At 44.0% G+C, this 26,649-nt stretch overlaps 2 protein-coding genes across 5 annotated transcripts in view; one reads left to right on the top strand and one right to left on the bottom strand.

Moving 5' to 3' along the window:
• The window catches only part of nek11 (NIMA-related kinase 11), a 168,013-nt gene extending 150,813 nt beyond the window's left edge, over positions 1-17,200 (bottom strand). For 2 of the 3 annotated variants that reach the window (XM_065027660.1, XM_065027658.1), the window contains exons 1-2: positions 16,331-16,461; positions 15,907-16,121 (exon numbers count right to left, since the gene is read on the bottom strand). In XM_065027660.1, the coding sequence (XP_064883732.1) occupies positions 15,907-16,091 (185 nt within the window). In that variant the 5' untranslated portion in view covers positions 16,092-16,121; positions 16,331-16,461. Of the gene's footprint in view, positions 1-15,906; positions 16,122-16,330; positions 16,462-16,841 lie in introns of those variants that run through there. The other variant, XM_065027659.1, reaches the window with a different exon arrangement.
• Positions 17,201-18,535: 1,335 nt separating this feature from the next.
• Positions 18,536-26,184, top strand: cdc42se1 (CDC42 small effector 1). 2 transcript variants are annotated; one of them, XM_065027656.1, is made up of 6 exons: positions 18,536-18,700; positions 21,102-21,173; positions 21,333-21,445; positions 23,589-23,693; positions 25,138-25,220; positions 25,836-26,184. In XM_065027656.1, the coding sequence occupies exons 3-5, from the start codon at positions 21,392-21,394 to the stop codon at positions 25,204-25,206; spliced, it is 228 nt and encodes a 75-aa protein (XP_064883728.1). In that variant the 5' UTR covers positions 18,536-18,700; positions 21,102-21,173; positions 21,333-21,391; the 3' UTR covers positions 25,207-25,220; positions 25,836-26,184. The 2 variants fall into 2 exon arrangements, with proteins under 2 accessions (XP_064883728.1, XP_064883729.1); XM_065027657.1 differs by lacking the exons at positions 18,536-18,700; positions 21,102-21,173 and having other exon boundaries at positions 21,305-21,445.
• The last annotated feature ends 465 nt before the right edge of the window (positions 26,185-26,649 follow it).

Raw genomic sequence — 26,649 nt, 5'->3', positions numbered from 1 at the left:
TCCTAACTGGACACATTAGCCTGTTGTCCACTCTTATTAACTTAACCTAGTCTTGGCGGTCATTCACCTAAAAAAAAGAAAGACAGTTTTGTAGCAGATGAACAATATTACTTTTCACATTGCAGGTTTGCTTGAATCCCAGCATACGTCTGTACTCAAATCCAGGGGGACACATGGTGATGAGGCTGAGACTTGGAGAACAGACGTTTTGTCAAGTGTTTTCTTCCTCTCCTCCTCTCTACCTCTCCTCCTCTCCTCCTCTCTACCTCTCTACCTCTCTACCCCTCTACCTCTCCTCCTCTCTACCTCTCCTCTCTATCGCTCCTCCTCTCTACCTCTCCTCCTCTCTACCTCTCCTCTGCTCTATCGCTCCTCTGCTCTACCTCTCCTCCTCTCCTCCTCTCCACCTCTCTACCTCTTCTCTACCTCTCCTCCTCTCTACCTCTCCTCCTCTCTATTGCTCCTCCTCTCTACCTCTCCTCCTCTCTATCGCTCCTCCTCTCTCCCTCTCCTCCTCTCTACCTCTCCTCCTCTCTATCGCTCCTCCTCTCCACCTCTCTTCCTCTCTACCTCTCCTCCTCTCTACCTCTCCTCCTCTCTATCGCTCCTCCTCTCCACCTCTCCTCCTCTCCTCCTCTCTACCTCTCCTCTGCTCTATCGCTCCTCCTCTCTACCTCTCTCCTCCTCTCCTCCTCTCCACCTCTCTACCTCTTCTCTCCTCCTCCTCCTCCTCTCTACCTCTCCTCCTCTCTATTGCTCCTCCTCTCTACCTCTCCACCTCCTCTCTCCTCTCCTCTCTCCTCTCCCTCTCCTCCTCTCTACCTCTCCTCCTCTCTATCGCTCCTCCTCTCTCTCCCTCCTCCTCTCCACCTCTCTTCCTCTCTACCTCTCCTCCTTCTCTACCTCTCCTCCTCTCTCCTCCGCTCCTCCTCTCCCTCCACCTCTTCCTCTCCTCCTCTCTTCCTCTCCTCCTCTCTACCTCTCCTCCTCTATACCTCTCCTCTCTACCTCTCCTCCTCTCTACCTCTCCTCCTCTCTTCCTCTCTACCTCTCTTCCTCTCTACCTCTCCTCTCTACCTCTCCTCTCTACCTCTCTACCTCTCCTCCTCTCTAACTCTCCTCTCTACCTCTCCTCCTCTCTACCTCTTCTCCTCTCTACCTCTGTTCCTCTCCTCCTCTCTACCTCTCCTCCTCTCTATCGCTCCTCCTCTCTACATCTCCTCCTCTCTTCATCTCCTCCTCTCTTCATCTCCTCCTCTCTACCTCTCCTCCTCTCTACCTCTCCTCCTTCCATACCTTTAAGGAGCTCATCAGGCCCCACTCAGAGAAAGGACTGATCTGTCGCAGCACAAAGAACCTCTGGCTAAATTGGTCCTCAGGTCATTGATGTGAAGTCTACGTTCTCATTCAGTCTCTCTCTATTCAGCTTCCTACTTTACTTTCTCTCACCTTCTGCAAAGGTTAGGCAGCGGAAACGCATTGTCCTAAATGACATCCTGCTATGCTGCTCTGAGACGGAGAGATCCTTAGGCTTCTGATATGATTAACCAAAACACATGGCCCTAACTATGACACATGTTGGGTTGGGTTGGCATCCAGGGTTAGTGTGGTTGGTGAAATGTGTTCCATCTGGTGTTGCGTCTTCTCAGCTCTCTTCACAGGTTCCCGGTGGCAGCAGTCAAGACATTTAAGACCTAACTTCCACTTTCTTCCTTCCTGCCGGAAAACATATTTTACACCCTCTTCTGTTGGCTCTCTGCAATGAGTCATGGTCAAGCTGGGCTGTGTCTGATAGTCGGTCAGATTATTTGTCTTCCTGGAATGAAATGATCGTCTGCAGATTGAGAGTGTTCCTTGACTTCTTGTTAATGTCAGCGTAGGTGTGGGCTTACTGTTGTTCTGAGCTAGCCAGTGATCCCAGGTTGAAGTAACTTCCGGGTCACTACCACATCAGTGGGCAGGGCTGAGAGGTCATCCAGGAGACAGTGGAGGGATGGGATCATTCATGACAAAGCTGTGGTTTGATACACTACATGGCCAACACTGTCTACGACCACTGTTTGTGGAGATTTCCAACACTGTCTAAGACTGCTGTTTGTGGAGATTTCCAACACTGTCTAAGACTGCTGTTTGTGGAGATTTCCAACACTGTCTAAGACTGCTGTTTGAGGAGATTTCCAACACTGTCTAAGACTGCTGTTTGTGGAGATTTCCAACACTGTCTAAGACTGCTGTTGGTGGAGATTTCCAACACTGTCTAAGACTGCTGTTGGTGGAGATTTCCAACACTGTCTAAGACTGCTGTTGGTGGAGATTTCCAACACTGTCTAAGACTGCTGTTTGTGGAGATTTCCAACACTGTCTAAGACTGCTGTTTGTGGAGATTTCCAACACTAAGACTGCTGTTGGTGGAGATTTCCAACACTGTCTAAGACTGCTGTTTGTGGAGATTTCCAACACTGAGACTGCTGTTTGTGGAGATTTCCAACACTAAGACTGCTGTTGGTTGAGATTTCCAACACTGTCTAAGACTGCTGTTTGTGGAGATTTCCAACACTAAGACTGCTGTTGGTGGAGATTTCCAACACTAAGACTGCTGTTTGTGGAGATTTCCAACACTAAGACTGCTGTTTGTGGAGATTTCCAACACTGAGACTGCTGTTTGTGGAGATTTCCAACACTAAGACTGCTGTTGGTGGAGATTTCCAACACTGTCTAAGACTGCTGTTTGTGGAGATTTCCAACACTGTCTAAGACTGCTGTTTGTGGAGATTTCCAACACTGAGACTGCTGTTTGTGGAGATTTCCAACACTAAGACTGCTGTTGGTGGAGATTTCCAACACTGTCTAAGACTGCTGTTGGTGGAGATTTCCAACACTGTCTAAGACTGCTGTTTGTGGAGATTTCCAACACTAAGACTGCTGTTGGTGGAGATTTCCAACACTGTCTAAGACTGCTGTTTGTGGAGATTTCCAACACTGAGACTGCTGTTTGTGGAGATTTCCAACACTAAGACTGCTGTTGGTGGAGATTTCCAACACTGTCTAAGACTGCTGTTTGTGGAGATTTCCAACACTAAGACTGCTGTTGGTGGAGATTTCCAACACTAAGACTGCTGTTTGTGGAGATTTCCAACACTAAGACTGCTGTTTGTGGAGATTTCCAACACTGAGACTGCTGTTTGTGGAGATTTCCAACACTAAGACTGCTGTTGGTGGAGATTTCCAACACTGTCTAAGACTGCTGTTTGTGGAGATTTCCAACACTGTCTAAGACTGCTGTTTGTGGAGATTTCCAACACTGAGACTGCTGTTTGTGGAGATTTCCAACACTAAGACTGCTGTTTGTGGAGATTTCCAACACTAAGACTGCTGTTGGTGGAGATTTCCTACACTGTCTAAGACTGCTGTTGGTGGAGATTTCCAACACTGTCTAAGACTGCTGTTGGTGGAGATTTCCAACACTAAGACTGCTGTTTGTGGAGATTTCCAACACTGTCTAAGACTGCTGTTGGTGGAGATTTCCTACACTGTCTAGGACTGCTGTTGGTGGAGATTTCCAACACTGTTGAAGTCAGCTGGTTGAGGAGATTTCCAACACTGTCTACGACCGCTGTTTGTGGAGATTTCCAACACTGTCTAAGACTGCTGTTGGTGGAGATTTCCTACACTGTCTAAGACTGCTGTTTGTGGAGATTTCCAACACTGTCTAAGACTGCTGTTTGTGGAGATTTCCAACACTGTCTAAGACTGCTGTTTGTGGAGATTTCCAACACTAAGACTGCTGTTGATGGAGATTTCCAACACTGTCTAAGACTGCTGTTTGTGGAGATTTCCAACACTGTTGAAGTCAGCTGGTTGAGGAGATTTCCAACACTGTCTAAGACCGCTGTTTGTGGAGATTTCCAACACTGTTGAAGTCAGCTGGTTGAGGAGATGTTGGTGGAGATTTCCAACACTGTTTAAGACTGCTGTTTGTGGTGATTTCCAACACTGTTGAAGTCAGCTGGTTGAGGAGATGTTGGTGGAGATTTCCAACACTGTTGAAGTCAGCTGGTTGAGGAGATGGTGGTGGTGATTTCCAACACTGTTGAAGTCAGCTGGTTGAGGAGATGTTGGTGGAGATTTCCAACACTGTTGAAGTCAGCTGGTTGAGGAGATGTTGGTGGAGATTTCCAACACTGTTGAAGTCAGCTGGTTGAGGAGATGGTGGTGGTGATTTCCAACACTGTTGAAGTCAGCTGGTTGAAGAGATGTTGGTGGTGATTTCCAACACTGTTGAAGTCAGCTGGTTGTGGAGATTTCCAACACTAAGACTGCTGTTGGTGGTGATTTCCAACACTGTTGAAGTCAGCTGGTTGAGGAGATGTTGGTGGTGATTTCCAACACTGTTGAAGTCAGCTGGTTGTGGAGATGTTGGTAGAACATTGTGATAAATGGGTCGTTCAAAATCTCCCTCCATATACTGTGCTTCATTAGATATCATCACCTTTCCCATGTTCTCATGCATACAGTATGTACAGTTTGATACGATAAATGGTTTGCAGTTTAGTGGCCTTGTCCTTGGTGGCAGAGATTGACGTAGAGCAGGGTTTCTTAAATGATGGGCCTGGGCCTGAAGTGGGCCCTGGGCAAGTGGGTCACGAGTTATCAGAATGCGTCTATAATCACACACTATTTCATCTTCATTTGGGTCGTTGGAGGACGATTTGGGTCACGGGAGAACGGTCCATTTCTTATTTTGATCTTGGGCTGAAAAAATTGAAGAACCCCTGACGTAGAGGACCAGAGAATGGCACAGAAGGACTCACATCTGTTGGTGTGACATGGAACCTCTAGAATAGATGACTCCTTCTAGCCAGAGGCAGGCTGGCAGGGGCACCATTCAATGGCACATTGGTTATGTAACAAACAAACAGCCGACTTCACCTTGCCTTTGTGTTTCTACACATTTAGCATATTATGTCACAGAAGGTAATTGAGCAGAAATATACATATGATTGGTGAATTAAAAATAACTGAGAGTATGGATTTAGAATATAAAAATGTGTCTATGTGACTCAGTGCTTCGTTTTTTGCTTTTTGTTTTATGCAATTGCTCTGTCTCTCTCATAATATCACATTGTTCTGTCTATCTCATAATATCACATTGTTCTGTCTCCCTCATAATATCACATTGTTCTGTCTATCTCATAATATCACATTGTTCTGTCTCCCTCATAATATCACATTGTTCTGTCTCCCTCATAATATCACATTGTTCTGTCTCCCCTCATAATATCACATTGTTCTGTCTATCTCATAATATCACATTGTTCTGTCTCCCTCATAATATCACATTGTTCTGTCTCTCTCATAATATCACATTGTTCTGTCTATCTCATAATATCACATTGTTCTGTCTATCTCATAATATCACATTGTTCTGTCTATCTCATAATATCACATTGTTCTGTCTCCCTCATAATATCACATTGTTCTGTCTCTCTCATAATATCACATTGTTCTGTCTATCTCATAATATCACATTGTTCTGTCTATCTCATAATATCACATTGTTCTGTCTCCCTCATAATATCACATTGTTCTGTATCATAATATCACATTGTTCTGTCTATCTCATAATATCACATTGTTCTGTCTATCTCATAATATCACATTGTTCTGTCTCTCATAATATCATAATATCACATTGTTCTGTCTATCTCATAATATCATAATATCACATTGTTCTGTCTCCCTCATAATATCACATTGTTCTGTCTCCTTCATAATATCACATTGTTCTGTCTATCTCATAATATCACATTGTTCTGTCTCCCTCATAATATCACATTGTTCTGTCTATCTCATAATATCACATTGTTCTGTCTCCCTCATAATATCACATTGTTCTGTCTCCCTCATAATATCACATTGTTCTGTCTCCCTCATAATATCACATTGTTCTGTCTCCTTCATAATATCACATTGTTCTGTCTCTCTCATAATATCACATTGTTCTGTCTATCTCATAATATCACATTGTTCTGTCTCCCTCATAATATCACATTGTTCTGTCTCTCTCATAATATCACATTGTTCTGTCTCCCTCATAATATCACATTGTTCTGTCTATCTCATAATATCACATTGTTCTGTCTCCCTCATAATATCACATTGTTCTGTCTCCCTCATAATATCACATTGTTCTGTCTCCCTCATAATATCACATTGTTCTGTCTACCTCATAATATCACATTGTTCTGTCTCCTTCATAATATCACATTGTTCTGTCTCCTTCATAATATCACATTGTTCTGTCTCTCTCATAATATCACATTGTTCTGTTCTGTCTCCCTCATAATATCACATTGTTCTGTCTCATAATATCACATTGTTCTCATAATATCACATTGTTCTGTCTCTCTCATAATATCACATTGTTCTGTCTCTCATAATATCTCATAATATCACATTGTTCTGTCTGTCTCCCTCATAATATCACATTGTTCTGTCTCTCTCATAATATCACATTGTTCTGTCTCCTCATAATATCACATTGTTCTGTCTCCCTCATAATATCACATTGTTCTGTCTCCCTCCTCATAATATCACATTGTTCTGTCTCCTCATAATATCACATTGTTCTGTCTCCCTCATAATATCACATTGTTCTGTCTCCTCATAATATCACATTGTTCTGTCTCCCTCATAATATCACATTGTTCTGTCTCCCTCATAATATCACATTGTTCTGTCTATCTCATAATATCACATTGTTCTGTCTCCCTCATAATATCACATTGTTCTGTCTCCCTCATAATATCACATTGTTCTGTCTCCCTCATAATATCACATTGTTCTGTCTCCCTCATAATATCACATTGTTCTGTCTCTCTCATAATATCACATTGTTCTGTCTCCCTCATAATATCACATTGTTCTGTCTCCTTCAAAATATCACATTGCAGCAGAGGGCATTCAGAATTCAGAGAAAGTCCTCCATTCAATCTGATAGGACAGGGGTTATCGCCATGCGGCATGAACATCACATTACTCATCGAGCCGTTCCTGCAGGGAATAACTTAGAACGCAGCGTGTCCAGATTCTCTTATTGTCTCTGTTAGTTGGATCACATTGGTATAATCCTGGAACAGTGGGGAGGGAAGCCACATTACGGTACACACACACACACACACACACGCACACGCACACATACACACACACATACACACACACACACACACGCACACACACACACACACACACACATACACACACACACACACACGCACACACACACACACACACACACACACACGCGCGCACGCACACACACATACACACACACACACACACATACACACACACACACATGCACACACACACACACACACACACACACACACACACACACACACACACACACACACACACACACACACACACACATACACACACACACGCCATGCACACACACACACACATACACACACACGCACACACACACACACACACACACACACGCCATGCACACGCACGCACGCACACCATGCACATACACACACTTTCATCCTGGGGAATAAACCATTGGTATCATTCCTATGGTCCTCCTAGCCACATCACTAGCTGATGTAACAAGGTGATGACAGTCTGAAAAACAAGATGAGAAATCACTACAAAGATTTACAGGTATATGTTGAAAATGTTGTCTGTCTCACTGTTAACATGAAGAATAAACCCAAACAGATGTACATGTCCTGATGGATTCCAGAAGTTCAAATTACAATATGGACTGGGACAGGGGAGAGGGGAGAGGGACGAGAGGAGAGGGGAGAGAGGCGAGAGGGGAGAGAAGCAAGAGGTGAGAGGGGAGAGAGGTGAGAGGGGAGAGAAGCTAGAGGTGAGAGGTGAGAGGGGAGAGGGGCGAGAGGGGAGAGCAAGAGGGAGAGAGGAGAGAGGCAAGGGGGGGCGAGAGGGGAGAGAAGCAAGAGGTGAGAGGGGAGAGAGGCGAGGGAGGGGGAGGAGGGGAAAGAGGTGGGAGGGGAGAGAAGCTAGAGGTGAGAGGGGAGAGGGGAGAGGGGCGAGAAGCAAGAGGTGAGAGGGGAGAGAGGCGAGGGGAGGGGAAGAGGGGAGAGGGAGGAGGGGAGAGGGGAGAGGGGAGAGAAGCAAGAGGTGAGAGGGGAGAGAGGCGAGCGGAGGGGGAGAGGGGAGAGAGGGGAGAGAAGCAAGAGGTGAGAGGGGGAGAGAGGCGAGGGGAGGGGGAGAGGGGAGAGGGGAGGGAGGGGAGAGGGGAGAGGGGAGGAGAGGGGAGAGAAGCAAGAGGTGAGAGGGGAGAAGCAAGAGAAGCAAGAGGTGAGAGGGGAGAGAGGCGAGGGGAGGGTATATATAATGTGTATATACTGAGAGGGGGGATGTGTATATACAGTATATATAATGATCTGATGTGAGTATATATAATGATCTGTATGTGAGTATATATAATGATCTGGGAGTATATATAATGATCTGGGGATGATCTGTATGGAGTATATATAATGATCTGTATGGTATATACAGTATATATAATGATCTGTATGTGTATATACAGTATATATAATGATCTGTATGTGTATATACAGTATATATAATGATCTGTATGTGTATATACAGTATATATAATGATCTGTATGTGTATATACAGTATATATAATGATCTGTATGTGTATATACAGTATATATAATGATCTGTATGTGTATATACAGTATATATAATGATCTGTATGTGTATATACAGGATCTGTAGTATTTACAGTATATATAATGATCTGTATGGGATGATCTGTATGTATATACAGTATATATAATGATCTGTATGTGTATATACAGTATATATAATGATCTGTATGTGTATATACAGTATATATAATGATCTGTATGTGTATATACAGTATATATAATGATCTACAGTATATATAATGTGTATTTACAGTATATATAATGATCTGTATGTGTATTTACAGTATATATAATGATCTGTATGTGTATATACAGTATATATAATGATCTGTATGTGTATTTACAGTATATATAATGATCTGTATGTGTATATACAGTATATATAATGATCTGTATGTGTATATACAGTATATATAATGATCTGTATATGTGTATATATCTGTATGTGTATATACAGTATATATAATGATCTGTATGTGTATATACAGTATATATAATGATCTGTATGTGTATATACAGTATATATATGTGTATATACAGTATATATAATGATCTGTATGTGTATATACAGTATATATAATGATCTGTATGTGTATATACAGTATATATAATGATCTGTATGTGTATATACAGTATATATAATGATCTGTATGTGTATATACAGTATATATAATGATCTGTATGTGTATATACAGTATATATAATGATCTGTATGTGTATATACAGTATATATAATGATCTGTATGTGTATATACAGTATATATAATGATCTGTATGTGTATAATACAGTATATATAATGATCTGTATGTATGTGTATATACAGTATATATAATGATCTGTATGTGTATATACAGTATATATAATGATCTGTATGTGTATATACAGTATATATAATGATCTGTATGTGTATATACAGTATATATAATGATCTGTATGTGTATATACAGTATATATAATGATCTGTATGTGTATATACAGTATATATAATGATCTGTATGTGTATATACAGTATATATAATGATCTGTATGTGTATATACAGTATATATAATGATCTGTATGTGTATATATAATGTGTATATATAATGATCTGTATGTGTATATACAGTATATATAATGATCTGTATGTGTATATACAGTATATATAATGATCTGTATGTGTATATACAGTATATATAATGATCTGTATGTGTATACAGATATAAAACAATGATATGGTAATAAATAGTAACTTGCAAGCTGGTAACTATAAGTCCATGACATAAGTTATACAAGAAGTGGTGAACAGGAGTCAACTATTGGCATGGAAGCCCCTCCAGGAGGCCTTGCATAGCAATCAGCCAGACTAGACCTGCTCCATGTAAAGAACACCTGCATCACCCCTCTGTGTCCATGTACAGTAAAGATCTGAGACCTGACCATCTCTGATCCACTGGCCACACCACCACAAATCCACCTGAAGCAAGCAAGCAAGCAAGCAAGCAAGCAGGCAGGCAGGCAGGCAGGCAGGCAGGCAGGCAGGCAGTCACTCACTCACTCACTCACTCACTCACTCACTCAGTCAGTCAGTCAGTCAGTCAGTCAGTCAGTCCCTAATATGCAACCAGGGCTTCTTTTTTCTGATTTGATTTCTAATTCAATTTCATTTGTTGAGCCTTTAAAAACGTTCTATCCGCATCAGTACCGTCTGTATATTGCTCTTTTCCAAGTGAAAGACCTCTCATTGCAGGGAAATGAGTGGTGGGATATTGCTAAATGGATGTGTGGTGGCGGGTGAGGCGAGGGAGTGTGTGAGAGGTGAGAGGCGAGAGGCATGGGTGCTGCCAACCACATCTATCCACAGCCCAGAAGGAAATATTACCAAGCTGTTTGTCCTCACCTCCGTAATTCTTCCCAAAAGGTACAGAAGCACTTATTGAGCTAGCGGGTACCTAGCGGGTACCTAACGGGTAGCTAGCGGGTACCTAGCGGGTAGCTAGCGGGTACCTAGCGGGTACACACAACTCAAGTATGTAGGGACAGCAACGTCAGCTGGTCGTCATTTAAATAGTGTGCTTGCTTCAGCAAGAAGTATCCCGCTATTGGCTGATACTTATTTACACATTGGAGATGGACTCCAACAGCCTGCTGGTAGGTGATGGTAATGAATTAGATCTCTGTGCATTATACAATAATGACTTGGTACTGATTGCACATCAGCTGCGACTTTGTAATTAGTATAGTAAGCACACAATAAACCATCTAGACAAGACCATCATTGTTAGTAATGACTGTGTTTACAAACACTCAACGCACACGTTTTGGATGGGGAACATGTACAGTAACTGTTGACAGCTAAGCTAACCGAAGGAGCAATTGTTATTTTCCCAGAATGCTGCACACACTAAGTGAATGGGGGGAGGGAACTAAATGAATAAACAAATAAGGGGGGAAACTTTCTGACAATCTTGGCTGCCTGTCACTCTTGTTTCCGAAACAGGCAGAAGAACACATCGCTCCTCATTCAGAGTTAATCATTTTAACGTTGGAATGAAACGATAAGGAGGAGATTGTTAATAAAGGGGAAGCAGACAAGGCCATTTGTCTTGGGCTGATGTGAAACAGCTGTATCCCCGAGGCAGCTCTCTCTGTTGTAGCCTTGAAGTCTGCTCTTTTTAAAGTCCAGTTTCTTCTTGTTCAAAGCCATCTACTGTATGTGATTACACAGTGGAATAGAGGTCAGCTTGAGGGGCTTGTTGACCAGAGTAAGTCAATAACGTCACAAAGCACACTGTATGTGTACACTGTATGTGTACACTGTATGTGCACACTGTATGTGCACACTGTATGTGTACACTGTATGTGTACACTGTATGTGCACACTGTATGTGCACACTGTATGTGCACACTGTATGTGCACACTGTATGTGTACACTGTATGTGCACACTGTATGTGTACACTGTATGTGTACACTGTATGTGCACACTGTATGTGTACACTGTATGTGATTACACATGTACACTCTTAGAAAAAAAGGTGCTATCTAGAGCCAAAAAGGGTTCTTCTGCTGTTTCCACAGGATAACCCTTTGAAGAACCCCTTTTGGTTCCAGGTAGAACCCCTTTGGTTCCAAGTACAACCCATTTGGTTCCAGGTAGAACCATTTTTGAACATTGAACCCAAAAGAGTTCTATGAAAGGAAAGCTATCAGTCGTCTCTCAGTGTGGATGTGTCTGTCTGATGGACAGTCCAGGTAACAGAATCACATGTCAAACTCATTCCACGGAGGGAAACCTGAAACCCCACCTCTTTAAGGAATACCTAGGATAGGATAAAGTAATCCCTCTCACCCCCCCTCCCCCTGAAAAGATTTAGATGCACTACTGTTCCACTGGAGGTCATAAGGTGAATGCACCAATTTGTAAGTCGCTCTGGATAAGAGCGTCTGCTAAATGACTTAAATGTAATGTAATGATGGCTGAGTTTCTGCACCTTTTTGTACTTGATTGTTGAATTCTGATCACAAATTAGTGAGGAACTCCTCTCAGCTGGTTGTCTAGACCTTCATTGAAAAGAAAAACCAAAAACCCACAGACACTAGGCCATCCATGGAATGAGTTTGACACCCTGCCCCAGGGGAACCAACATCAGACGTTCAGAAACTCCTCTTGCTCAAAGCAGGTGTGATCCATGAGCAGAGTGATAACATTGAGCATCATGACGATTTGATATGTATTTTTACTGCAGAGGGGCTGGTGATGCCTGATGTCTTCAGTAAGGGAAAGGCTGTGGCTTCCAACACCAACCCACAATCTGCAGTCATATGATCTGAGAAAAATGTGAGAAATGAATGTGTATACTGTATGTGAATGCACTGATTTAAATGCATCCTTGGCACATATATCTCTATATATCTCAAATATAGCTTGAATACAGCTAACTGACAATCAGTTGTTGGAGGGCTCATTTGACTGCTGTTTAGCGGAGTCGTAATGAGTCAGAATAGAAATACCACAGCACTGTTAAGCTGGAGCCATATGCTACAATGGGCAGAACAAAGCCAATTCAGGCAGTGACTCAGAAGTTCAAACTGCTTAAGAATACGTTCTGCACTCACACACACACACACACACACACACACACACACACACACACACACACACACACACACACACACACACACACACACAGGAAGGGAGGAATTGTATGAAGCAGATGCTCTATGATCGGTCTATTAACTATACAGCTTTGTTATCCTAAATACAGCCCCTTGGCTAGCACTCTTTATACATCTGGCTATAAAAGAGTTATGCTATTGTAATTATTCCCCCAAAAAGATAGGGATTTCATTTCAGATGTTTAGTGGATTTCATCTGGACTACAAAAACCATTTAGAGAACTCTCCCTCCCTCCCTGATAGTAGCTAAGTTGCTAATGTGTGCTGTGAGTGAGGTGAGCTGTCTGCCCTGTGAATGGCAGGGATTTTGAGTGGCAGTGCTGTGCCAGTGTGTGGTGGGTCAGGGGGTTAGTGGGCACCGCTGGGCTGTGGTAACAAGTTGAAAGCCTTGCCCTGAGCCTGGAGCGTGGGGATAATGACCCGTGGCATGTTGTCTCTTGCCTCTAGGTGCCATAACTAATTGGTGCTGCATTCTCTGAAAAGGGTATGTCTCCCTCTTTCCCTTTTTACCTCACTATCTCCCTCCATTTCTGTCTTTCTTTACTCACTATCTCTCACTCCCTCTCTTTACTCTCTGGGTGGAAGGATGGTAGTCCCATTCTCTCCATTTCTGTCTTTCTTTACTCACTATCTCTCACTCCCTCTCTTTACTCTCTGGGTGGAAGGATGGTAGTCCCATTCCCTCCATTTCTGTCTTTCTTTACTCACTATCTCTCACTCCCTCTCTTTACTCTCTGGGTGGAAGGATGGTAGTCCCATTCCCTCCATTTCTGTCTTTCTTTACTCACTATCTCTCACTCCCTCTCTTTACTCTCTGGGTGGAAGGATGGTAGTCCCATTCCCTCCATTGCTGTCTTCTTTACTCACTATCTCTCACTCCCTCTCTTTACTCTCTGGGTGGAAGGATGGTAGTCCCATTCCCTCCATTTCTGTCTTTCTTTACTCACTATCTCTCACTCCCTCTCTTTACTCTCTGGGTGGAAGGATGGTAGTCCCATTCCCTCCATTTCTGTCTTTCTTTACTCACTATCTCTCACTCCCTCTCTTTACTCTCTGGGTGGAAGGATGGTAGTCCCATTCCCTCCATTTCTTTGAAATCTAAAAGATGTGATGAGGTGTTGTTGAGTGGGAAGGAGGGCATGTGTGTGTGTGTGTGTGTGTGTGTGTGTGTGTGTGTGTGTGTGTGTGTGTGTGTGTGTGTGTGTGTGTGTGTGTGTGTGTGTGTGTGTGGCAGAGAGACAGAGAATGAAAGTGAGGACTTTTTCCAATTCAAATCTGCCATCTGCAACGATTGGATTCTGGCCCATGATTAAAGATGGGCTACTGTCACGCTCTCCTTAATGACTGAGACCCTATGAATGCAGCACACTGCATGAAATGCCAAAGAGCCTACTGTCTGGCACCTTGCAGGGGCTTGATACTTGCCCAGGAGCCAAGCGTACCTGCTGTGGCATCTGTGTGCTCAGAGGCACGGGACTCTGGGCCCGGCTCGCTGGACTGTGCCAGCAGGCATCATGCTTCAATGCTGGTTAGGCAAGACCCAGTTTCATCATGTATGTCCTTGGTCGTGAGACCATTGTGTGCTTGCAGTGCTCATTTAGGCTTATCCAAACATGTGTATTTATAGACATAGTAGATGAACTCCTGGTGCTGTTTTGATTTGGGCGGTCAGTATTTGAGCAGTAAGCCAGGAGTTTGTTATGTCAAGGTCAGGAGGTAAACATGACTGACACACACACACACACACACACACACCGACACACCGTCACACCGTCACTCACACCGACACACCGTCACACACACCGACACACCGTCACACACACAGACACACCGTCACACACACAGACACACCGTCACACACACCGACACACCGTCACACACACCGACACACCGTCACACACACAGACACACCGTCACACACACAGACACACCGTCACTCACACCGACACACCGTCACTCACACCGACACACCGTCACACACACAGACACACCGTCACACACACAGACACACCGTCACACACACAGACACACCGTCACTCACACCGACACACCGTCACTCACACCGACACACCGTCACACACACCGACACACCGTCACACACACAGACACACCGTCACTCACACCGACACACCGTCACTCACACCGACACACCGTCACACACACCGACACACCGTCACACACACAGACACACCGTCACACACACAGACACACCGTCACACACACAGACACAAACACAGACCCATACACCCCCCCCACAAACACACACACACCGTCACCGACACACTGCTACATGTATGTACAGACTTGTGTGGGAAAAGCAGTCCATCAAAGCCTATTGGATTAATAGACATACGCTGATGTTGTAACTCTACAGTATATGTTCCAGACAGTGGATGAATATAGTTATTATAGTGGATTCAATTAAACTCAGTTCAGAGTGCCAACTCTCTTCATGTTGAGTCTCTAGTTCATCCAGATAATGCCTTGGGTTCTGCAATGTAGTTCAATGTAATGCAGTTACATTTTATAAGTCTGTCATGTTAATGTTTTTAAATGTATGTAAACTGTCAAGTCTTTTTGTCCATAATGTCTTTCTCATTATGTATCAGACCCCAGGAAGACTAGCTGTCACCATTTGTGTCAGCTAATGAGGATCCTAATAAAATCTAAAATGTGTTTGATTAGCACAGAGCCAGCTGCTCAGAGCAAACATTCTCTCCCCCATACATGGGGATATGATGAGGGAGGGAGAGAGAGAGGAGAGAGGGGAAGAGAAGAGATGTGAGGTGCTCTCAGGCATCTGTATACCCAGGCTAATGCTGCCACCCAGAGGATGAATACAGAACTGCTGTTTTAATTGAGCACCATCGGTAGAGGAACCACCCCTACACTCCTAGTCATTGGTCTCGACCCCAACACACTTATCTAAAAGGATTGGAGAGATGTAAGCAATATGAAAGATTTGACCCATTTCTAATAGAGGGCAAGGTGGGCACTGGGCAGTTGACATGTGAAGAGCAGCGCAGGACAACAGCAGGAGACATACTCACAGTTTCTCCCCATCCCTTGCTCTAGTGTCTTGAACGAGGTAAACAGTGCTGAAACTCCCTCTGCCCAATCTCTGTAGGATGCTGTATCTTTTGGCAATCAGGTCGCTGGGGACAGGAGTTATAGGTGTGGAGGGGCAGTGGACACGGAAGGATGAATGGGCTTCTAGCTCCTCAAACTTGGGCATCTTGTTGCGGGATTCTTACAGGAGAATTAACTGCAAAATTCAGCAAAACACAAACATGTTGCTTTTCCTTATTTTATGCACGTTTGCCCAATTCAGATGAAAATAAATAAATACATATTTTACAGGGGAGACAAGTCAGATAGCAGCACGTCGCACTTGTTACAGTGTAGGATTACTGAAAGCTGAGTCCTGGCTAGCTTATTCTATTTCACTATTGCCACTTTGTCAAACAAACTCACCTGTTTGCAGATAGGTGTTGGCTATTTCCACCAGTTTAAAACATCCATAGCCTACTGTATTAACTTCCGTGTTTACTCTTGTTCCTATGGTAATAGGAAACTTATTGTCTCCCTTTCATTATATCCTTTTATTTCACCAGGTGTCAGTGAAGAGCCTTCTGGGATAGGGAGTTTTAGTCTCAATTCTCATGACAATGCATTTGACCAGAAGACTACACGGATACTCTATTCTCTTCTAACGTGGAACGGAGTTGTATGAGACATCTGTAGGCTGGCTAACTAACCTAAGTCATATTCTTCAAGAATATAGTCAATGACTTTTTCCACATTTTGTTATGTTACAGCCTTATTCTAAAATGTATTAAATAGTTTTCCCCCCTCAATCTGCACACAATACTCCATAATGACAAAGCAAAAACTGTCTTAGAAATGTATTACAATTTTTTTTTTAATGTAAATATCACATTTACATAAGTATTCAGACCCTTTTCTCAGTACTTTGTTGAAGCACCTTTGGCAGAGATTACAGCCTCGCGTCTTCTTAAGTATGACGCTACAAGCGTGGCACATCTGTATTTGGGAAGTTTCTCCCATTCTTCTCTGCAAATCCTCTCAAGCTCTGCCAGGTTGGATGGGGAGCATTGCTGCACAATTATTTTCAGGTCTCTCCAGAGATGTTCGATCGGGTTCAAGTCCGGGTCAAGGACATTCAGAGACTTGTCCTGAAGCTCTCCTGCGTTCTCTTGGCTGTGTGCTTAAGTTCGTTGTCCTGTTGGAAGGTGAACCCACCATTTAATCAATTTTAGAATGTGGAAAAGGTCAAGGGGACTGACTACTTTCCCGAATGCACTGTAGATAGACCTACTATTATTGAAATGAACCTTGCATTGCAGTCTGGTCTCATAGACTAGACGTAACATAGTAAAAGTACATCCGGGATGCTCAGATTAGTGTGATATATTATGTTTGGTATGGTTACATAAGACATATGGTTATTTAAAGTAGGATGGTTGGTAGGGCTGTATGGATGGGTGGGTGTATAACGTGAAAGTCTAGCAACCCAAAGGTTGCGAGTTTGAATCTCATCACGGACAACTTTAGCATTTTAGCTAATTAGCTAATTTTAAACTACCAGCAACTACACCATGGGACCGCCGAGTGCTGAAGCGCGTAAACTTAAAAATTGTCTGTCCTCAGTTGCAACACTCACTACCGAATTCCAAACTGCCTCTGGAAGCAATGTCAGCACAATAACTGTTCGTCGAGAGCTTCACTAAATGGGTTTCCATGGCTGAACAGCCACACACAAGCCTGAGATTACCATCTGCAATGCCAAGCCTCAGCTGGAGTAGTGTAAAGCTCAGAGCCATTGAACTCTGGAGCAGTGGAAATGCTTTCTCTGGAGTGATAAATCACGCTTCATCACCTGGCAGTCCCACGGACAAATCTGGGTTTGGCGGATACCAGGAGAATGCTACCTTCCCCAATGCATAGTGACAACTGTAAAGTTTGACTGGCCTGCACAGAACTTGACTGGCCTGCACAGAGCGCTGACCTCAACCCCATCGAACACCTTTGGGATGAATTGGATGCCAATTGCGAGCCAGGCCTAATTTCCCAACATCAGTGCCTGACCTCACAAATGCTCTTGTGGATGAATGGAAGCAAGTCCCCGCAGCAATGTTCCAACATCTAATGGAAAGCCTTCCTAGAAGAGTGGAGGCTGTTATATCAGCAAAGTGGGGATTAATGTCCATTATTTTGGAATGAGATGTTCGACAAGCAGGTGTCCACATAATTTTGGTAATGTAATGTACTTAGCATGTTAGCTAACCCTTCCCCTTACCCTAACCGTAGCTAACCTAACCCTAACTCCTAAACTTAACCCCAACCCCTAACTCCTAGCCTAGCTAACGTTAGCCAGCTAGCCAGCTCGCCACCTGGCTAGAATTTGTAACATATCATACGTTTGACTAATTCCTAACATATAGTTTGTTTTGCAAATTCGTAACATATAATACGAAATGGGTGATGGACATCCACAAATTAATACATACCATACTGAAACATAACATATCATACTAAATTAAGAGTCTCAGATTTATGTACAGAGTAATACGAAATGCTCTGAGACCAGGTTGCAGTGTAGCAGAAAATATCCCAGATTGTGCAATGCTTTCATTAGCCTGTTGATTTTCTTCCAGTTGTGGCGCTATAGTTCTGCCACCGTAAAAGCCTGAGAACGAGGAGTGTAGCCTACCGCAGAACATAGGAGACGTTTTACTTTACCACATCTCGACTCGTGAGCTGACCGTTTTAAAGATATCATGTTCGTTTGAGGGAGAAAGCGGATTCCACACTGATGTTACGGTAAAGGCAAATTGGTTGAAATTGGTTGTTTAATTGTGGCAGGGATTTAGATGTAAATGTATTGCTATGCTAATTTCGGAGTGACTGGATTGAGTGAGCGGTTTTTGGGTTGAGAACTCGCGTCAGTGTTTTTCGTTAGTAAAATGTTAAATGCAGATGTTACTTACGTTGTTGCCTTACAGAGAGACGGTGGCGTACTGGATGACAAAAATAATACCTCAATAGAAAATATTGAGAATGTTCATTTGAGAATTAGGCTACATTCAATGTCCCTACTCTTTAAAAATCACATTATACACGTTCAATGACCATCTCTTTTCAGGATATTCAATTGGATAGTCACTCAGTTTTATTTAACATGCCCGTCGCCCTGTTGAATTGAGGCTATTACAGAACACTGTAAATCAATGGCCGGTGTTGTTCTCAGGCCAGGCATCTTTAAGTAGACCTACAGTTAAAATGCTGGAGATCTACACATTTTCACCCCTCACTCACTCTCACTCTCTCTCTCACTCTCTCACACACACACTACCTTTACCTTGATCTCCTGGTTCAAAGTCGAGTTCGGTGTGTATAGAGAAACAGTATACCCAAACCTCTTTCTTTCACCTCTAATTTTTTTTAGTTTTACAAAGATGCAAGGGGGTAGGTACTCGTTTGGGGAAAGAATGTCCTTGTCTGGTCATTTACCAGTATTTTATAACACTTTGAACTAATATGATTACCAGTACATCAAAGCATAGTTGAGATCTTACTCAACCTATTTGAATTCAGTGATAATACTGATGACTTTAATCAAAAATAAAAGTTTAGTTATTAATCAATCTCCTATTGAAACCATCATGTTGCACAGAGCTCTTAGGTCTTGTATGTCACAGTCCTAAATGTCTGTCTTTCAATCCTGAATCAAATCCGTTTGTAAGACTGACTGGTCAATGTAGCTTACATTAGATAAGGATTTGGTGACAGTTGAATAGTGTTAACGGTGACTGCATGGAGGAGAGAATCCCCGTAGTATGCCTGCAGCTCTTTACTGAGGGACAGTTGAATAGTGTTAACGGTGACTGGATGGAGGAGAGAATCCCTGTAGTATGCCTGCAGCTCTTTACTGAGGGACAGTTGAATAGTGTTAACAGTGACTGGATGGAGGAGAGAATCCCCGTAGTATGCCTGCAGCTGAGGGACAGTTGAATAGTGTTAACTGAGGGACAGTTGAATAGTGTTAACGGTGACTGGATGGAGGAGAGAATCCCCGTAGTATGCCTGCAGCTCTTTACTGAGGGACAGTTGAATAGTGTTAACGGTGACTGGATGGAGGAGAGAATCCCCGTAGTATGCCTGCAGCTCTTTACTGAGGGACAGTTGAATGCAGCTCTTTACTGAGGGACAGTTGAATAGTGTTAACGGTGACTGGATTGTAGTATGCCTGCAGCTCTTTACTGAGGGACAGTTGTGAGGGACAGTTGAATAGTATGCCTGCAGCTCTTTACTGAGGGACAGTTGAATAGTGTTAACGGTGACTGGATGGAGGAGAGAATCCCCTGAGGGACAGTTGAATAGTGTTAACGGTGACTGGATGGAGGAGAGAAGTCCCTAGTATGCCTGCAGCTCTTTACTGAGGGACAGTTGAATAGTGTTAACGGTGACTGGTATGCCTGCAGCTCTTTACTGAGGGACAGTTGAATAGTGACGGTGACTGGATGGAGGAGAGAATCCCGTAGTATGCCTGCAGCTCTTTACTGAGGGACAGTTGAATAGTGTTAACGGTGACTTAACGTAGTATGCCTGCAGTGACAGTTGATGTGACTGGATGGAGGAGAATCCCGTAGTATGCCTGCAGCTCTTTACTGAGGGACAGTTGAATAGTGTTAACAGTGACTGGATGGAGGAGAGAATCCCCGTAGTATGCCTGCAGCTCTTTACTGAGGGACAGTTGAATAGTGTTAACAGTGACTGGATGGAGGAGAGAATCCCCGTAGTATGCCTGCAGCTCTTTACTGAGGGACAGTTGAATAGTGTTAACGGTGACTGGATGGAGGAGAGAATCCCCGTAGTATGCCTGCAGCTCTTTTCTGAGGGACAGTTGACCCGGGTCCTGATCTTTCAGTGGGTGTTGCCATTATGACAGGAAGTTCCTTGCCACTGCAGCGTGAATCCCTAGTCTTGCATGATTGTCACAGACAGGAAGTGATGAGCAAGTGTGTGGGGGATGCATGTTGACTGACAGCAAATAGGCCTGTAGAGATGTAGGCCTATTTGGCATGGGGATGCTGAAATGTAGAAATTAACATGCCCATAATACTGTATCTGAATTGATTGTGCTATTCTAGCAGGTGGAGATTGTTTCACTTCCTATACCTTGTCAGCGTTCAACTAATGGAATCTGGTTTTGACTCAACAGGCCCTACAGTACCTGAGGCAGTGGAAATCTGGGGAGACGAGCATCCACAGGAGATTCAGTGAGAGGGAAGAGGTGACATTCTAAACGTTAAGAGAAAGGAATAGAACCGGACTTGGCACTGAGCCTTGGGGGACACCCATCTTTTTTGGGGACTGGACTGGTTGCAACGCCCTCACCATTCCACCCTAAGCGGCGTTCTTGTTCTCCAACACGTCCATCCTCTGCCTGCAGGGCGTCCAGACAACCAGGGCCTCCGGACCCACTCAGAGCAAAGCAGCAGCACAGTAGGGATGAGCGAGTTCTGGCACAAGATTGGCTGCTGCGTGGTAGCCAAACCTCCACCGGTGAGTTTGTCCCTTCTGAGAAATTACTGGAACACAGTAACTTTTTAGCTGCCGTGCTAGCCCTGCTTTTACAGCTCCAAGGTCAATAGGTCAAGATTAAGGGTTTGCCTGATTTTAAGATGTTTACCTGCCTCCCAAGAGTTTGGATATTAGATTGACCACACCACCATATCTACAACTTCACTAGTTGAAGTTAGTTCAGCCATGCCAGCTGTGGATCCTCAAGATGCATGGCATGGGATGACATGGGTATCATTAGCTGATTGTTCAGCCAGTCAACAACACTAGTGAGAAGAGAGCCCTCTGCTCCTGCCAGTGGCCTGAGAAATAGGTCCGGTAGATGGTGAGGGAGTGGAAGAAGGAATGACTCAGGCCTCTTCTGTTGTTTTGAAGTGGGTGACCCACATAGTCCCGAAGGTCTGCCTATCTGGAGGGCTAGACTTCAGTCTAGACAAAGACTGCTCTGTCATTAGACATTACCTCTTGAATCATGATTAAGAAGACGTAGGTTAGGCCGGGTTCAACCTTAGTCTAGCTCATAGACGTGTAACTTCATAAAAATAAACACTCCACTATTACCAGATCAGAAAATATCAAGTCTGTCCCAAGCACCCATACACTTTCACCTTGTGTTTAACCTGAAGGAGACTGTAAAACTATTGTTGTTGTTGTAGTCACGTCAGTTTCGTCGTCGTAGAATTGACATTAAGTCAAATAAGGAGATTGTATCCCTCCACAGCATGTCTCTATAGTAACTCCAGAACCCTCCCCTAACACTTAATGGGGTCTCTGAGGGGAAGTGGGCTTCTGGCATGTGCTGCTATTGAGCTCATTCTTTTCCCTCCCTTCCTCCTCCCTCCTTTATTTTTAGGTCCTTGTTTATTCTATTGTTGGGACGAGAGAAGGCCAGACTAGAATGTGTGTATAGCGTGTGGTGGCATACGAACAAGTGTTACTTCCCTAGTTTATTTCTGATAACAGTGCAATGACTACATGTCGTTGGACCTGTGTATAATTTAATTAACATTCTTTTTAGTTTTTATAAATCCCTAATTATTCAAATTAATAATTGCTATGTGGCATTTGCACTATACAGTCAGAATATTGATACTGGTCATGATCCTTAATGTGAAATGGCTCATTCATTCCTGTCAGTTCTGGGTCATCTCTGTCGGCACCCAGCGTAGCCTGTTGTAACAAGTGGGGCTTATTCACAGCACTGCTGACAGGTGATGACATGTCCTTACACTGACAGAACTGAACATGCTCTAATAAAACAACTATTAGAGAAGGAGATGTTCAACATTCCACTTACATTCATGTCATTTAGCAGACTCTCTTATCCAGAACAACTTACAGGAGCAATTCATGTTAAGTGCCTTGCTCAAGGGCACATCGGGCAGATTGTTCACCTGGTTTGGGGGATTCGAACCAGCGACCTTTATGTTACTAGCCCAAATCTCTTAACCGCCGCTAGGCTGCCTGACCTGCTGCTAGGCTGTCTGACCTGCCGCTAGACGGCCTGACCTGCCGCTAGACGGCCTGACCTGCCGCTAGGCTGCCTGACCCGCCGCTAGGCTGCCTGACCCGCCGCTAGACGGCCTGACCTGCCGCTAGACGGCCTGACCCGCCGCTAGGTGTCCTGACCCACCGCTAGGAGTCCTGACCCGCCGCTAGGCTGCCTGACCCGCCGCTAGGCGCCCTGACCCGCCGCTAGGGGTCCTGACCCGCCGCTAGGAGTCCTGACCCGCCGCTAGGTGTCCTGACCCGCCGCTAGGAGTCCTGACCCGCCGCTAGGAGTCCTGACCCGCCGCTAGGAGTCCTGACCCGCCGCTAGGAGTCCTGACCCGCCGCTAGGAGTCCTGACCCGCAGCTAGGAGTCCTGACCCGCCGCTAGGAGTCCTGACCCGCCGCTAGGCGCCCTGACCCGCCGCTAGGGGTCCTGACCTGCTGCCATTGAGTATGAAATGACAAGTAGAAGATCAAAACTCTTATCGAAGATCATCCCATTCAGGTTACAAAATGCATAGTGTGTGTGTGTGTGTGTGCTGTAAAATCTGGGCTTTTCTTCCACTGGGCTTAATTGCATAATATCTGTCTAAGTCCCCATTTTCTATTTCTCTATATTTTCTATTATTTCCAGAGGAAGAAGCGCAGGAAAATCGACCGCAGCATGATCGGCGAGCCCACAAACTTTGTCCACTTGACACACATTGGCTCTGGGGAGATGGCAGAGGGCCGGGCCCCGGTAAGAGAGATGATACCTAGACTGACTGGGGCTGGTGTGTGTTAAAATGTGTAGAGATATTGTGAAGGTAGTGTGTGTGTGTGTTACTCCTCAGAACATGGGCTGGGCTTTGCAGCTTCCAACCTGCCGCTAGGAATGTTGGCCTGGTTTCCTACGGAATACAGTCACGTTGGACAGGGAATGAGAGGAGGAAATGTAGAAACGCTGGGAATTGTTTCTCAATTCATTCACCTATTAGTAGGATATGAATATTAACTTTAGTTTGAAACCTGTTACGCTATGATTGATAAAGCTGTGTACAGTACTATCAGAAGACTAGCCAATTACTAGTCTGGTCACTGTTTAAATCACTGTATGGAAAGTGGTAGGTTAAACTGAGTGATAGTCTATTTCTGAATTTATTACATGATGTTGATGCTATCAGTACTACAATGTATGGACTACTGTATGTCGCTCTGCTAAATGACTCAAATGTATGGACTACTGTATGTCGCTCTGCTATATGACTCAAATGTATGGACTACTGTATGTCGCTCTGCTAAATGACTCAAATGTATGGACTACTGTATGTCGCTCTGCTAAATGACTCAAATGTATGGACTACTGTATGTCGCTCTGCTAAATGACTCAAATGTATGGACTACTGTATGTCGCTCTGCTATATGACTCAAATGTATGGACTACTGTATGTCGCTCTGCTAAATGACTCAAATGTATGGACTACTGTATGTCGCTCTGCTAAATGACTCAAATGTCACTAAACAACTGACTGTTCCGTCGTGATCATGACCTCCAATTGCGAAAGTCAACAGATTTTTCAAATGAAATGATACATTTGCACATTGTATCATGACGTGGTCTGAGAACAGTCAGGTGGAGGAGGAGTATGTTGCTGAAACATGTTACTGCCCTCCGTGTTACATAATTCCATTTCCTCAACTGCTATTGCATAACCCTCTAATGTCCATTGTTCTGTTATGACCCATAGCTGTCAGACTGTAGTTATTCTAGTGCTCGTCAAGCACGTGCCATTTCTGCAACGCTTGACGTCAGAATGATTGATCCACACCTGTGCGTTCGTCCAACGTTAAAAAGTAAAGAAAAAAACCCACAGCCTAAAGCAAGTCCCATTCCTCCTCACTCCATCCCATCATATGGTCACTATCATTATGTAAAGACGTAGGTTATGAGTAATGCTGCTGGCCAAATGGATCAAATGTTGTCAGCAGTCCAAATGGGATCATGTTTCATATGAACCCCACAGAAACACTGTTAAATATGTTACATACAATGATACAGTATAGAAACACAGTTCTAATTCTGGCTTCGGATCCTGCCTCTCCATCCATATCTTATCATGAAGAGGTCATGACCTGCCTTTTTGATATGAAAATGACTAAGTATATGTAGAAACTCTAACAGTCGTTATCTTCCTGTCCTGTAGTCGGGGCCGGTCCAGGATAAGATGAGGTCAAAAGGACCCAGTGCCAACGGCCGCAAGAGCATGTTATAGCTGGTGCCTACCAAGTAAGTACCCAGTTAATGAAGCTATCACCATATCTGCAATGCAATAGCTTCTCTGGAACTGACCTTCACCACTGGAACTAACCACCTTCACCTCTCTGGAACTAACCACCTTCACCTCTCTGGAACTAACCACCTTCACCTCTCTGGAACTAACCACCTTCACCTCTCTGGAACTAACCACCTTCACCTCTTTGGAACTAACCACCTTCACCTCTTTGGAACTAACTACCTTCACCTCTTTGGAACTAACTACCTTCACCTCTTTGGAACTAACTACCTTCACCTCTTTGGAACTAACTACCTTCACCTCTTTGGAACTAACTACCTTCACCTCTTTGGAACTAACTACCTTCACCTCTCTGGATCTAAACACCTTCACCTCTCTGGATCTAAACACCTTCACCTCTCTGGATCTAAACACCACCACCTCTCTGGAACTAAACACCACCACCTCTCTGGAACTAAACACCACCACCTCTCTGGAACTAAACACCACCACCTCTCTGGAACTAAACACCACCACCTCTCTGGAACTAAACACCACCACCTCTCTGGAACTAAACACATTCACCTCTCTGGACTTGTAGAACTAACTGTTTTAATTTCTCTCTGTAGGCATGGAGAACCATTTCCATCCTCCTCTATGCGCCCCTCTCATCCCAAATCAAAAGCAGTCACTGCAGCGTAACCTGTTTCCAATGGAGCACTTGGCAAACCTGAGAGCGGACCCTAATAGAGAGCAGAGAGGCTCTTCCTGACGTCTGCAGGATCTATTTAGCCAAACAGGACGAGGGCCTTTCTGTGGTCACCACAAGAATCGCCCTGCTCAGAGGAGGATAGACTGACATGTTTTTTATGCTTTTTAAAGAAAAGTATTTGTCTTTCTGATGGACTTTGGACTTCCACTGTATTTCAGCCAACAACGTTACTGTGTCTGTGCCAGCAAGCGTATGTGATAGAGCCGGTGAGTGTTTAGCTAAATTTGTTGACTAACATGGCTGATTCCATTTCAGGAAGTGAAGATTATGTTCTCAAGGATCACCTGAATGTTGCAAACCATTGACCTACTGCCAAACAAACTATTTTGTGTATCTGTCTAATGAATGAGGATGCACCTTTATTTTCCTACAGTGCATAGTGAAAGGTGTCTTCGTGTGTGTTTTATAAGTGCAAAATGCTATGTGATTTTGTTGCTGTTTAGATACCAGTACCGAGTAGTGTTATTTTGATTGTACCAGTTGCCATAGAGCCCCATTTGGACTGCTACCCAGTTGCCATAGAGCCCCATTTGGACTGCTACCCAGTTGCCATAGAGCCCCATTTGGACTGCTACCCAGTTGCCATAGAGCCCCATTTGGACTGCTACCCAGTTGCCATAGAGCCCCATTTGGACTGCTACCCAGTTGCCATAGAGCCCCATTTGGACTGC

The sequence above is a fragment of the Oncorhynchus nerka genome, linkage group LG14 (assembly GCF_034236695.1).
Source record: "Oncorhynchus nerka isolate Pitt River linkage group LG14, Oner_Uvic_2.0, whole genome shotgun sequence".
In the NCBI taxonomy this organism is placed as follows: Eukaryota; Metazoa; Chordata; class Actinopteri; order Salmoniformes; family Salmonidae; genus Oncorhynchus; species Oncorhynchus nerka.
Note: the sequence above shows the minus strand (reverse complement) of the source record. Positions and strands in the feature narration are given on the sequence as shown.

Bases quoted from the DNA above. Each gene is read 5' to 3' on its own strand.
- cdc42se1 (XM_065027656.1), top strand. From the start codon at position 21,392: ATGAGCGAGTTCTGGCACAAGATTGGCTGCTGCGTGGTAGCCAAACCT. The intron at 21,446-23,588 runs GTGAGTTTGTCC...TATTATTTCCAG, and splicing joins TGGTAGCCAAACCTCCACCG to AGGAAGAAGCGCAGGAAAAT. The intron at 23,694-25,137 runs GTAAGAGAGATG...CCTGTCCTGTAG, and splicing joins TGGCAGAGGGCCGGGCCCCG to TCGGGGCCGGTCCAGGATAA.